At 42.5% G+C, this 12,993-nt stretch overlaps 1 protein-coding gene across 19 annotated transcripts in view; it reads right to left on the bottom strand.

Moving 5' to 3' along the window:
• Nucleotides 1-12,993, bottom strand: part of LOC111954133 (receptor-type tyrosine-protein phosphatase delta) — a 612,441-nt gene that overhangs the window by 30,033 nt on the left and 569,415 nt on the right. For 10 of the 19 annotated variants that reach the window (XM_070435959.1, XM_070435960.1, XM_070435967.1 and 7 more), the window contains 4 exons: nucleotides 12,729-12,841; nucleotides 10,617-10,658; nucleotides 9,962-10,059; nucleotides 3,707-3,830 (listed from right to left, as the gene is read on the bottom strand). In XM_070435959.1, the coding sequence (XP_070292060.1) occupies nucleotides 3,707-3,830; nucleotides 9,962-10,059; nucleotides 10,617-10,658; nucleotides 12,729-12,841 (377 nt within the window). The remainder of the gene's footprint in view (nucleotides 1-3,706; nucleotides 3,831-9,961; nucleotides 10,060-10,616; nucleotides 10,659-12,728; nucleotides 12,842-12,993) is intronic. The other 9 variants (XM_070435968.1, XM_070435974.1, XM_070435982.1 and 6 more) reach the window with 1 other exon arrangement.

Below are 12,993 nucleotides of genomic sequence, written 5' to 3'. Positions count from 1 at the left end.
CATCAACTACTTCTCAGATAGAGTTCACTGTGTCAAATCGGAGGGCCTGTTGTCCGGACCTCTGGCAGTCTCTATGGGGGTGCCACAGGGTTCAATTCTCAGGCCGACTCTTTTCTGTGTATATATCAACGATGTCGCTCTTGCTGCAGGTGATTCCCTGATCCATCTCTACACAGACGACACCATTCTGTATACATCTGGCCCTTCTTTGGACACTGTGTTAATAAACCTCTAAATTAGCTTCAATGCCATACAACACTCCTTCCGTGGCCTCCAACTGCTCTTAAACACTAGTAAAACTAAATGCATGCTTGACAACTGATCGCTGCCCGCACCTGCCCGTCCGACTAGCATCACTACTCTGGACGGTTCTGACGGTTCTGACAAATACCTAGGTGTTTGGCTAGACTGTAAACTCTCCTTCCAGACTCATATTAAACATCTCCAATCCAAAATTAAGTCTAGAATCGGCTTCTTATTTCGCAACAAAGCCTCCTTCACTCACACCGCCAAACATACCCTCGTAAAACTGACTATCCTACCGATCCTCGACTTCGGCGATGTCATTTATATGATAGCCTCCAACACTCTACTCAGCAAACTGGATGCAGTCTATCACAGTGCCATCCGTTTTGTCACCAAAGCCCCATATACCACCCACCACTGTGACTTGTATGCTCTCGTCGGCTGGCCCTCACTACATATTCGTCGCCAGACCCACTGGCTCCAGGTCATCTATAAGTCTTTGCTAGGTAAAGCTCCGCCTTATCTCAGCTCACTGGTCATGATAACAACACCCACCCGTAGCACGCGCTCCAGCAGGTATATCTCACTGGTCATCCCCAAAGCCAACACCTGCTTTGGCCATTTTTCCTTCCAGTTCTATGCTGCCAATGACTGGAACTATTTTTTTTAAATCGCTTAAGTTGGAGACTTATATCTCCCTCACTAACTTTAAACGTCAGATATCTGAGCAGCTAACCGATCACTGCAGCTGTACACAGCCCATCTGTAAATAGCCCATCCAATCTACCTACCTCATCTCCATATTGTTTTAATTTACTTTTTTGCTCTTTTGCACACCAGTATTTCTACTTGCACATCATCATCTGCACATCTATCACTCCAGTGTTCATTAGCTAAATTGTAATTACTTCGCTACTATGGCCTATTTATTGCCTTACCTCCTCACGCCATTTGCACACACTGTATATAGACTTTTTTTTCTATTGTGTTACTGACTGTACATTTGTTTATTCCATGTGTAACTCTGTGTTGTTGTTTGTGTCACACTGCTTTGCTTTATCTTGGCCAGGTCGCAGTTGTAAATGAGAACTTGTTCTCAACTGGCTTACCTGGTTAAATAAAGGTGAAATAAAAAATGTAATCAAATAAGACTGGTCAACAGTAAGTTAAATAGTTAACCAATAGCTACCTGGAATATCTGCGTTGACCCTTTTTGAACTAATCTCTTTTGACTCATCAGATAGGCTGCTGTTACTGTTTATTATCTATCCTGTTGCCTAGTCACTTTATCCGTATGTATATGTACATATCTACCACAATTACCTTGCACATCGACTCTGTACCGGTACACATGTATATAGCCAAGTTATCATTACTCATTGTGTATTTATTCCTCATGTTATTGTAAAAGAATATAAATATACACTATTTCTAATTTCTTTCTCTCTGCATTGTTAGAAAAGGCCCGTAAGTAAGCATTTCACTGTTAGTCTACACCTGTTATTTACGAAGCATGTGACAAATAACATTTGATGAATTTGCTTCTCTCGGCTGCTACATCATCAACCTGCCTTCACAATTTCAACAATTGGAGAATAACCGGTATACCTGGACTTTAAAAGCTCCTTGATCATGCACGGAAAAACCGTGATTATGTTGTGATTTCCCACTTTTAGCTGCACTGACCTTTTGAGAAAGGGCTGGCCAGTGACTCAAGTTGGTCCACTTTGAACTGCGTCTCAACACAGTTAAGAATAGAGTCCAGGGACAGCTTTGAAGCAGAGTACAGTGGAAAACTGACTATACAGATGTCTGCTTACATAATGTGTATTCATCTGGTGAGGAATGTCAAAATGAAAGGAGACATTTTGATGGATGGTTTGGAGTTGAAAGTGGGAGGAAGACACAAAGGTTGGCTAACTAAATGAAAGTCCTGTGGAAGCGTACGAATGACTTAATGAAGTGGTACTCATGTCTCACGGCACACAACAACAACAATATGACGTGGACATGATTAATGACTATGATAAGTCAACAGATGATGCTGAACATGTGTTGTGACTGTTTATGACATCTGTTGTAACATCATCATGACATTGTTATGTGGGCCTGTCAGGACTGAGGGGTCTGTAACGTCCTGACCAGAGTTATTATGTGTTTTGCTTGTTTAGTGTTGGTCAGGACGTGAGCTGGGTGGGAATTCTATGTTGTGTGTCTAGTTTGTCTGTTTCTATGTCCAGCCTAATATGGTTCTCAATCAGAGGCAGAGGTAATCGTTGTCCCTGATTGAGAATCATATATAGGAGGCTTGTTTGTTGTTGATTTGTGGGTGTTTCCTTCTCTGTGGTTGTCTGCACCAGATAGGTCTGTTCGGTTTTTGCACATTTTGTTATTTTGTATGTTGTTGTAGTGTTTCACTTGTTCTTTTATTAAACATGTTGAACACTAGCCGCGCTGCACTTTGGTCCTCTCCTTCACCTATGGAAAAAGCCGTTACAGGTCAAGTTAAGTCACCCAATTCCCCTCTAGCATAGCCAATGCTAATAGTCTACCATACACTTTACCACACATCAGGGGATTACAAAAGCACTGAGAAAACTTCCTCCATCCAATCTCGACAGTCAGTCGCTTGCTTGGTATCTACTTATACAGACAAGTCCCTCGCGCCAAAATAACTCAATCAAAGTTAACAAAGAAGTCCTGGTTGCCAAAGCTTTGTTCGGAGCTCCGGGGGGAAGTCCCACAAGCCTGTCTGGCGGAGTAGCGTTCCTCCCTCACAAAAGCTTCGATGTGGCTTACAGATGTGTGTTTATGCCTAGTTAATGGATCCATCAACACTCTCAGCTGCATGGCTTTCTGGGAGACTGCAAAGAGACTTTATCTGGTTTCTTCCCATTAGCATCCACTTACTGGAGAGCAGAAGTCTGTTAATGTTCTTTTTCTTTTCTTTTTTTGCTATGGGAAAAAATGTAATGGAAATGGTTAATTAGACGTGTGTGTGTGTGTGTGTGTGTGTGTGTGTGTGTGTGTGTGTGTGTGTGTGTGTGTATGAGTGTATGAGAGAAGAGAGATGGATTAACTAGCTCTTCAAAAAAAATCCCTGTTAGCTGAAACAAACTGCCGATAGAGATATATCATGCAGGTATGCCTGAAAGAGTTCAGTTGAGGTCCTTTACAGGTTGAATAAAACATCATGGCTGATAGTCTGAAGACACTTGGGGAAGTGGAGGATAAGCTTTGAGAGGGGAAAAAAACACTGATGATAACATACAATATTTATTAAGTAAATCCTCATATAGGAATGATATTGAAATCTTAAATTGACCTGCAAAACGAGAGCATATATGATTTCATAGATCGCATAACTCAATGTATGCTAATACTCCTAGGGAACAGAAGACAGGGGTATGGAAGTGGACTTACTCGACACTCATTTCAAGCCAAGGGGAGAGCTGCTTACCGTCAATAGCTGATAGCAGGACTCTAGAGTGGTCATATGCTATCACGTTAGCATATCTGTTCTTTGGTTTGTTGACTTCCAGGTTGGAGTGTTCCCACGTGAACTGCTGCCCGGGGTCGATGGACTGTAAGTAGAGAGAGATTATATTCATTACTTTCCTTTATCACTTTATCACTTTATCACTTACTAAATGGTGGTATATTGTGCTCAATACCACCATTTAGCTCCATCTCCTAGAGAAGTACTACAGATTCAAACTAGGATCAATAATAATAATAATTCAGGAGGATTAGCAAAAAAAACATTTTATAGTACTGTGTAGACTCATGAGACACATTTAAAGGGATAGTTCACCCAAATTACAACATMTCATATTGGTTTCCTTGCCCTGTAAGTAGCAGATGGACAAGGTATGACAGCAATCCATGCTTTGGTTTGGTTTACCTGGCCACCGTTTCCAAATATATTCAATATCCCGAATATATGTKATTTTGTAATTTGGGTGAACTATGCCTTCAAGCTTGATGGTATTTACACTCTTCGGGATTATCAGCTTGAAACTCTAGGCCCGCGTTTCACTGCCTTAACTGCAATTTTCCAAAGCGTCCAGGGTTATTTTGGCATGTAGCATGACAGACATTTTGTGTACGTGACAAGCCCTGGTAGATTTAGCCGTCCCAAAGCTGGCTGGTGCATTCTATCGCCATCATTCCATATTATGCGTCCCTACGTATCCAGTGACGCATGCTTACATGCATCKTGTATACTGTACACTGGTCAGACTGGTTCTGAAATGGAGAAGAGGGATAAGCTGTACCATAAATACACTGTACATTTCGCTTTTCCTGCCCCCGTGTCAGTGTATTTGCCCTCATCGTCTAGCGCAGGGTTTTCCAAGCTCGGCCCTGCCCCCCGGGTGCACGTTTTGGTTTTTGCCCTAGCACTATACAGCTGATTCAAATAACCAACTCATCATCKCGCTTTGCTTATTTGAATCATCAGGGGAAAAAAACAAAACATGCACCCAGGGGGGACTCCAGGAGCGAGTCTGGGAAACCCTGATCTAGCTGGGTATACAAATACAGTACAGTATATACAGCAACGATGCTAGATACAAATCCTACTCATACAAAGTAATAATGAAAATATATCACTTTAATTTAAAACTAAGTGTACAGGAAGATTATTCAACTATTCAACTATAGATCAAATCGTACCTAACCTTAGCATGTGCGACCWTAATGAAGTTGAGTTCAATCGCATGAAATTCTGAATTACTCTTTAAAAGTTGGGTGCTTTCACTTGCTAAAGTGAATGGCACAATTAAAACATACTAATACATTCATAATGGGGTACAGCTATTTAATGTGAAATCAGATGAAAGTCATGGTTTTAACTGAGCCTCCTTTTTTGTCAGTCTAAACTGAAGGATGGTTGGCCCTGTGTCCAAATGGCACCCTATTCCTTATATAGTGCACTACTATTGATGTACAAGTGGGTTACCTGTACGAGAGTGAGTTGAGAAATGGAAATGTTTTTTGCATATCCCACTCCCCCCTGAGACACCCTCGGAGAGCAGGATCACGGCCAGGGATCAGACATTATTGACGGATTAGCCATCATTGGCGAAAGACGATCAATTGAGAGTTGAACGTTATTCACAACAACAAACATTTAGCTTATTCAGAATTGTGAGGAAAAAGCACACTTCACAATATTATAGCATTGCCCGARCTCAAGTTATTTACTTTTGTAACAACATGTATTCCTACTCTTCACTGTCTTTTGAAAATAGAATTTTGAMAGGCATCTGCCTGCAAGCAATGCTTGGGTTGACAAATTTCTAATTACAGTTGGCAGAGAAGCATACAATGGCTGAACATTGGTCTCAAAAGCCCGGAGAGAGAGTACTGTCTTCATGGCATAAATGAAGGGGGAACTTTCAAATATGCTTTTAGTCAAAGGTCATTCTCTCTCTCTATTGGCTAGGATACGATAAGAGTCCACTATTTTAGCCATTCTAGATTAGGTTTTCCAAAAAGGCCATGTTTTCTCTCGACCATCCTCGGTCCTTCTATCGGGTTAGTGTTTACGGTACACAGAAGAGCCGTACAGTTGAGTACAACCAAAAGAATCAGCAATCTAATCCTTTTATAGCTCTGTAAAGCCTGGATTGAAAACGATCCCTCAGCGTAAATAAATGGGCTATAAAATGTAATACCACTAGCCATTTGAGAGAAAACACCATGTTGTGAAAGATAGTGTTCCATTTCACATGTCAGAGGAAATATTGGGCTGTGTTCTTTAACGATCGGAGTCTCTAACTTTTAATGCTTCCAGTAAAGGAGTTATGAGCTGGATTATGCTTACTACTAGGAATAAAGGGTATTAGAAGCTAAAGGGCAGACAGAAGGCATAGAGAGGGATAACTTTTCAAATATTATTTAAAAGCATCCTTCCTTCCTCAATAGTAATAACTGATCTGGCAGTGACATGACATAATTGGTGAAATTAAGCTAGTGGAAATGTTGTTTACACCAATCCAGTCATGTCAGATTAGTGATTCCTTTTAAGAAATAAAATAAGTGKCAAATAATTAAACAGCAGCAGTAAAATAACAACAGTGAGGCACTATACAGGGGGTACCGGTACAGAGTCAATGAACGGGGGCACCGGRTAGTCGAGGTAATATGTACATGTAGGTAGAGTTATTAAAGTGACTATGCATAGATAATAAACAGAGAGTATCAGCAGCGTAAAAGGGGGAGGGGGCAATGCAAATAGTCTGGGTAGCCATTTGATTAGCTGTTCAGGAGGCTTATGGCTTGGGGTTAGAAGCTGTTAAGAAGCTTTTTGTACCTAGACTTGGAGCACTGGTACCGCTTGCCGTGTGGTAGCAGAGAGAATAGTCTATGACTAGGGTGGCTGGAGTCTTCCACAATTTTTAGGGCCTTCCTCTAACACCGCCTGGGATAGAGGTCCTGGATGGCAAGAAGCTTGGTCCCAGTGATGTACTGGGCTGTACGCACTACCCTCTGTAGTGCCTTGCGATCGGAGGCCGAGCAGTTGCCATACCAGGATGTGATGCAACCAGTTAGGATGCTCTCGATGGTGCAGCTGTAGAACCTTTTGTGGATCTGAGGACCTATGCCAAATATTTTCAGTCTCRGGAGAGTGAACAGGCTTTGTCATGCCCTCTTGACTTAGGGTTAAGAGCATGTGAACATTGTGAGTAAGACCAAATCCCAGCTGTGTGACATTCATTATCTGAATAATTTACACTGTGGGACCAGAATTCAGTGTGAGTCAGTCAGGATAAACTTTTGGCTAAGCTGACTTATTTTCATCCAAATACAGTACCAGTTAAAAGTTTGGACACTCCTACTCATTCAAGGGTTTTACTTTATTTTTACTATTTTCTACATTGTAGAATAATAGTGAAGACATCAAAACTATGAAAACACACATCAAGTAGTAAACTAAAAAGTGTTATACAAATCCAAATATATTTTAAATTTGAGATTCTTCGAAGTAGTCACCTGGAATGCATTTCAATTAACAGGTGTACCTTGTTGAAAGTACATTTGTGGAATATCTTTCCTTCTTAATGCATTTGAGCCAATCAAATGTGTTATGACAAGGTAGGGTTGGTATACAGAAGATAGACCTATTTGGTAAAAGACCAAGTCCATATTATGGCAAGAACAGCTCAAATAAGCAAAGAGAAACGACAGTCCATCATTACTTTAAGACACATGAAGGTCAGTCAATACGGACCATTTCAAGAACTTTGAAAGTTTCTTCAAGTGCAGTCGCAAAAACCATCAAGCACTATGATGAAACTGGCTCTCATGAGGACCGCCACAGGAAAGGAAGACCCAGAGTTTCCTCTGCTGCAGAGGATAAGTTCATTAGAGTTAACTGCAACTCAGATTGCAGCCCAAATAAATGGTTCAAGTAACAGACACATCAACATCAACTGTTCAGAGGAGACTATGTGAATCAGGCCTTCATGGTCAAATTGCTGCAAAGAAACCACTACTGAAGGACACCAATAAGAAGAAGAGACTTGCTTGGGCCAAGAAAAACAAGCAATGGACATTAGCAATGGACATTTTTGGTTCCAACCACCGTTTCTTTGTGAGATGCAGAGTAGGTGAACAGATGATCTCCACATGTGTGGTTCCCACCGTGAAGCATGGTGGAGGAGGTGTGATGGTGTGGGGGTGCTTGCTGGTGACATTGTCTGTAATTTATTTAGAATTCAAGGCACACTTAACCAGCATTCTGCAGCAATACGCCATCCCATCTGGTTTGCGCTTAGTGGGACTATCATTTGTTTTTCAACAGGACAATGACCCAACACACCTCCAGGCTGTGTAAGTGCTATTTGACCAAGAAGTAGAGTGATGTAGTGCTACATCAGATGACCTGGCCTCCACAATTCCCTGACCTCAACCCAATTGAGATGGTTTGGGATGAGTCCGACCGCAGAGTGAAGGAAAAGCAGCCAACAAGTGCTCAGCATATYKGGGAAGTCCTTCAAGACTGTTGGAAAAGCATTCCAGGTGAAGCTGGTTGAGAGAATGCCAACAGTGTACAAAGCTGTCATCAAGGCAAAGGGTGGCTACTTTGAAGAATCTCAAATATAAAACATATTTTGATATGTTAACACTTTTTTGGTTACTACATGATTCCATATGTGTTATTTCATAGTTTTGATGTCTTCACTATTGTTCTACAATGTATTAATAAAAAAGAACCCTTGAATAAGTAGGTGTGTCCAGACATTTGACTGGTACTGTATGTTGAAACAGTAGGTCGCTACTTTGCTCATAATAAATAACCCTTGTTTCATTGTGCTCAGAAAATTACTTTTTATTCCTTGTGAAAATACCTGTCTCAGAATTAAAATTCAATGTACTTAAGCTGCAATAATGGTCGGGGGAGCTTGGCAGCCAGCCACATCGTGATCTCACGGTTCGGAGCAGTGGTGGTACGGCCCGCCGAGAGAGAGAGCGGGAGTGAAAGGGACAGGGAGAGGGAGTTGGAGGCAGAGATTGAGACAAAGGCAGAGACAAAGGCAGAGACAAAGACAGAGACAAAGGCAGAGACAAAGACAGAGACAAAGACAGAGAGAGAACAAGAGGGGAGGAAGAGATAGAGGTCGACTGCAGTTCCACCACACGCATTGCCCCTGAAAGGACCCTGGCGCTCTAGCACAATTCTGCAGCTTCAGTGACATTCAGGCGTACCAAGTCCATCTATTTAGATTTACTCCCATTGTGTTTCGTACAGAATCCATCTAGCAATGACAAGCGGCGGTGGGAAAACGGGGGAGATTTATTGGGCTTTAAAGGTATTTAATTCCCCATTTGTGAAGTGGCTGCCGGGAGTGATGAGTGTGTGAGGGGTGGGGAAAACCTGGTGACAGTAACTTTACTTTTGGCCCCTGACATTCTGCTCCAATCAATCAAACCCACTAGGTTTCATTGTCTGATGAAATCACAGAAAAAGGATTATGTTTTTGTGAACGCACTGAACCAAAGACAACTCCAGCCTCCACTTCCCTTCTCCCTCCCCGGTCGAAGATGAGACTTTGGCGAATCCTGGCTGACGAGTCACCTCACCTTGTCTGCGGTCTAATGAGTTTACGGTGCGTTGGTGAGATACTGACCTTTTCCGAGCTGCGTCCATATTAAATGCCAAAATGATTACAGTTCAGAGATACGGCGGCGGGGGGATGACGGTCCTTTCAATCAAGCCTGCTGTCACTGGATGAATGTTTCATTTTTACTTTGCATGGGGCAGATTGGAAGGATTGGGGATTTGGGTTTGCCGGGCGTGACCGGTGAACAGGTTCTTCACGGGAAGCCATCTTCACTTTTTTCCCCGTATGCCAGCTGCCATGTGAGGACTGGCTTTGCTGAACGGTAGGGTGTCAGGGCTGTGACACTTTTGTAATGACTGGATTAAAGGGTTCCGGAAAAATAACATTACATGGCGAGACTTGAGGCTTAAATAAACTCCATGACACATTACACAATGAGTGACAATGAGTGACACAATGAGTTTAGAGGGCAGCCAGCCTCTCTCTTGTACACATGAGCCTAAACTGTTGCGGTTGCATACGCTATGGCATCTTAGTTCATCGAAAAACAGTCATCTTTCTCCGATAACATCTCCAATCTGACCTAAACATGCAAACAAGTAGGACACAAACAGATAGGAAACAAACTGAAGCCTCATGTTTACCTCATATTCTTGTGAAAACTTCAGGTTGTCGTTGGCTTTCAATCGCTCCAGATGATCGGCCAGGTCCAAAATGGGGATTGGTGGGTGGTTGGCCATGCCTATCAATCAAACGGACAAGAGGTCAGTCGCCAGTGGTAAGGGGTTGCTACCACAGTTACAACCAGTGAATCATTAGAAAAGCAGCATGTGTGTAAGAGGTGGAAGTGATCGTTGTTAGGCCAGTTTTTCACTCAAAGCAGTGGCATGCTCATAGGAAGATATGACAGGAAAGGAAGCCAATGACAATTAATGAAGCACACTTCACTTCCTGTAACACTTCCTATTGTGAGAGAAGAATGTTATTTACGCCGAAGAGACCGGCGAGAGTTAACATGACGCAAGACACAAAGAAATGCACAAACAAACCAAACGACAACGACACTAATCAAAAGGTTAGGCCGAAATGTTGTCTGCTTTGATGACTGGGGGTGTCATTATTTAACTCTGCCTCCTGCGATAGGTGACATGGCAATGAGTAACGTGTGGATTAGATGGGGGTGAGATTGACTACAAGCCTATGTAGAAAGGAGGAAGACAGCGGGATGGGAGAAAACCCGTAACAAAACAAAAGAGAGAAAAGATGAATGTGACGAATGCATAAACAAGACCAACTAACTTGACAAATGGAAGTTACTGGGGTAACTAGGGTCACCTGAACCTGCGGAGGAAACGGTGGTATAAATAAAATGTTGCAGACGATTGTAGCAATGTGATGATTATTTTGTTTTAGGGCTAGAAACAGTTGGGGAAGGGGTCTGAGGGAAACTAAAGTTCTACATTGTATCATCTAAAATGTCCCATTGATCAGTTAGTACCGCACACATTGACATGCTAGAAGCTAGCCTACGCCACAATACGTACATCAGGGGGAAAGAAATTAAAACACTCAACAAAACAGAGCAGAAGAGGCAATTCAAAGACACTGAAGAACCGAGTCAAGCGATCACACAATCCCATAATGAAATCCACTCGGACCATCAGATATCATACAAAGTCTGCAGGCAGGAAGATTCAGCTTCCATAAAAACTTTAGTGGACTTTACTTTGACATGGTAGAACTGACATTGTTAAATGTAAATAGTGTTAGCACTTCAGGGTTCGTGACGGCAGTGTCCGCACAAAGGGCTGTCACCGTGTCCCAGATAGCTGAGGTTTCATAATAGCCGGGACACAGGCGCCGTTTTGCCCAGTCTCCCGTCTGAGACAGGTGTCTGTCAGTGGTCTTTTCATCTACCCTGATAACACAAGTAGCCATTAGCTAAAGGAAAAAACGGGGCCTATTTTCTCGTGTGCTCTCACTCGCGCTCTCTCTCTCTCTCTCTCTCTCTCTCTCTCTCTCCGGAGGGTGTTTCTATCAGCCTCTACCGCTCAAGACTCATTTTCAGCCGCCGGTTGACAATGGAACAATCGTTCGCCGAGTGGCGTCATGCACACATCAAGCGTCCTCAGAATGGAGATGTGCATTGAGGAGCAGCGACGTGCGAGAGGGATGAAAAGAGGGAGGGAGTGAGGGAGGGAAGAGAAACGCGGTATAATGTAGCACCAATCAGCGTTGGAGAGGAAGCTATAAAAGAGGGAGACAAAGATGTTTGGACCTCTCCAGCAAGTCGAGAGACACTTTGAGAGGCTCTTTGGAAAATGAGAAGGGTGTGTGAGACTAATCAAGATGGTTGTAGAGGATTCCGGAATAGTTCCAGAATGGGGAAAGTGTGGAGGTTTAGCTCACTCTGAACTCGGCTTCTCAAAGTGGAAACTGAGAGGMGGGAAAAAGGCCCCCTCTTGCCAAGTTTGTAATTGCCAGTAATGGATATAAGGTCATTGAGAGTAGGGGTTTCATAAATATTCATAGTCTTTATAATTTATTCCTCTTTCATACGAGCTGACCTGAAAAATATGGCTTTAACATTCCAACATTCTTAGCAGTACCCGAACACCTGTCATACTGCTCTCACTACCAAGTTGAGCGTGTCTCTTCACTCAAAAAAGGTAGCTGGGAGAGAATACATTGGCTCTCCTCTGGACAAATAGACTGTGACGGCCATCTTTTCCCACTCGTGACAAAAAGGGTCCCTTGACCAGGCAGCTCAGGCATGACAGATGTTCACCTCGCCGCAGAAGGTCAAAAGGGAGGGGACGTTTGTGTTCACAGCTTGTCACTGGCCCGCTCTTCCCTCCACTGGCCTAATACAGGATGTAATATGGTATTATGACACTGTCATAGTATTGTAGTCTTCAACTCACCTCTAACTTTGACTTCCAACATGCTAAGCTGTCACTCTGAGGAGACTAGTGTTAGCTTGGCAAAGGCCGGACAGACAGATGATGTTAACTGCCATGAAAGTGTTAGTCTTACACCTCATTCTCCAGCATCTCCCTCTCTCTCATTTTTGACTATGTGTTTTTTCTCTGCCACCTGTCCATTTTCCACACTTTGAACATTGACCCCACAGAATGTTCTAGTCACAAGAACTCCGTGAGAAGTGTTGGTTTAGCATTTAGAAGATCACATTCACACACTCCCCCAATGATAACTAACCTCATTCACAATTTGATAAATTACATTAATTCTGCACCTTTAAGTCAGGTAAAGATTAGTAACTACATTCTTCTTATTTTGACTTTAAAAAGTAATTGAGTTAATTGGATCTAAGAAGCCCTGCAGTGGTTGGTGTGATTGATGTTTGCTTTCACAATGGGTGAGATGGAAGTGATGGGCGTGAGCCCTTACCAGGCGTTTGGAAGTTCATGCGTCGAAGCTCCACAGGGTCTGTGGGGTTATGAGACAGCATCTCCTTACTGTTGGGCAGACTTCCCTTTCTAGCTTCGGATTCTGCCCTTTTCCTGTGGGGAAAAAACATGTAAAACATCAATACTGTTATTTCAGCTTTTTTTAAACATTTTAAGTTATATAATTTATTTGGTGCATTTTCCTTCCCTGTTGAAGATATTCCCTTACATTAATATAATCAAATGTATGCATTTTACATATACAA

Source organism: Salvelinus sp. IW2-2015, linkage group LG3 (assembly GCF_002910315.2).
Source record: "Salvelinus sp. IW2-2015 linkage group LG3, ASM291031v2, whole genome shotgun sequence".
Taxonomy (NCBI): Eukaryota; Metazoa; Chordata; class Actinopteri; order Salmoniformes; family Salmonidae; genus Salvelinus; species Salvelinus sp. IW2-2015.
Note: the sequence above shows the minus strand (reverse complement) of the source record. Positions and strands in the feature narration are given on the sequence as shown.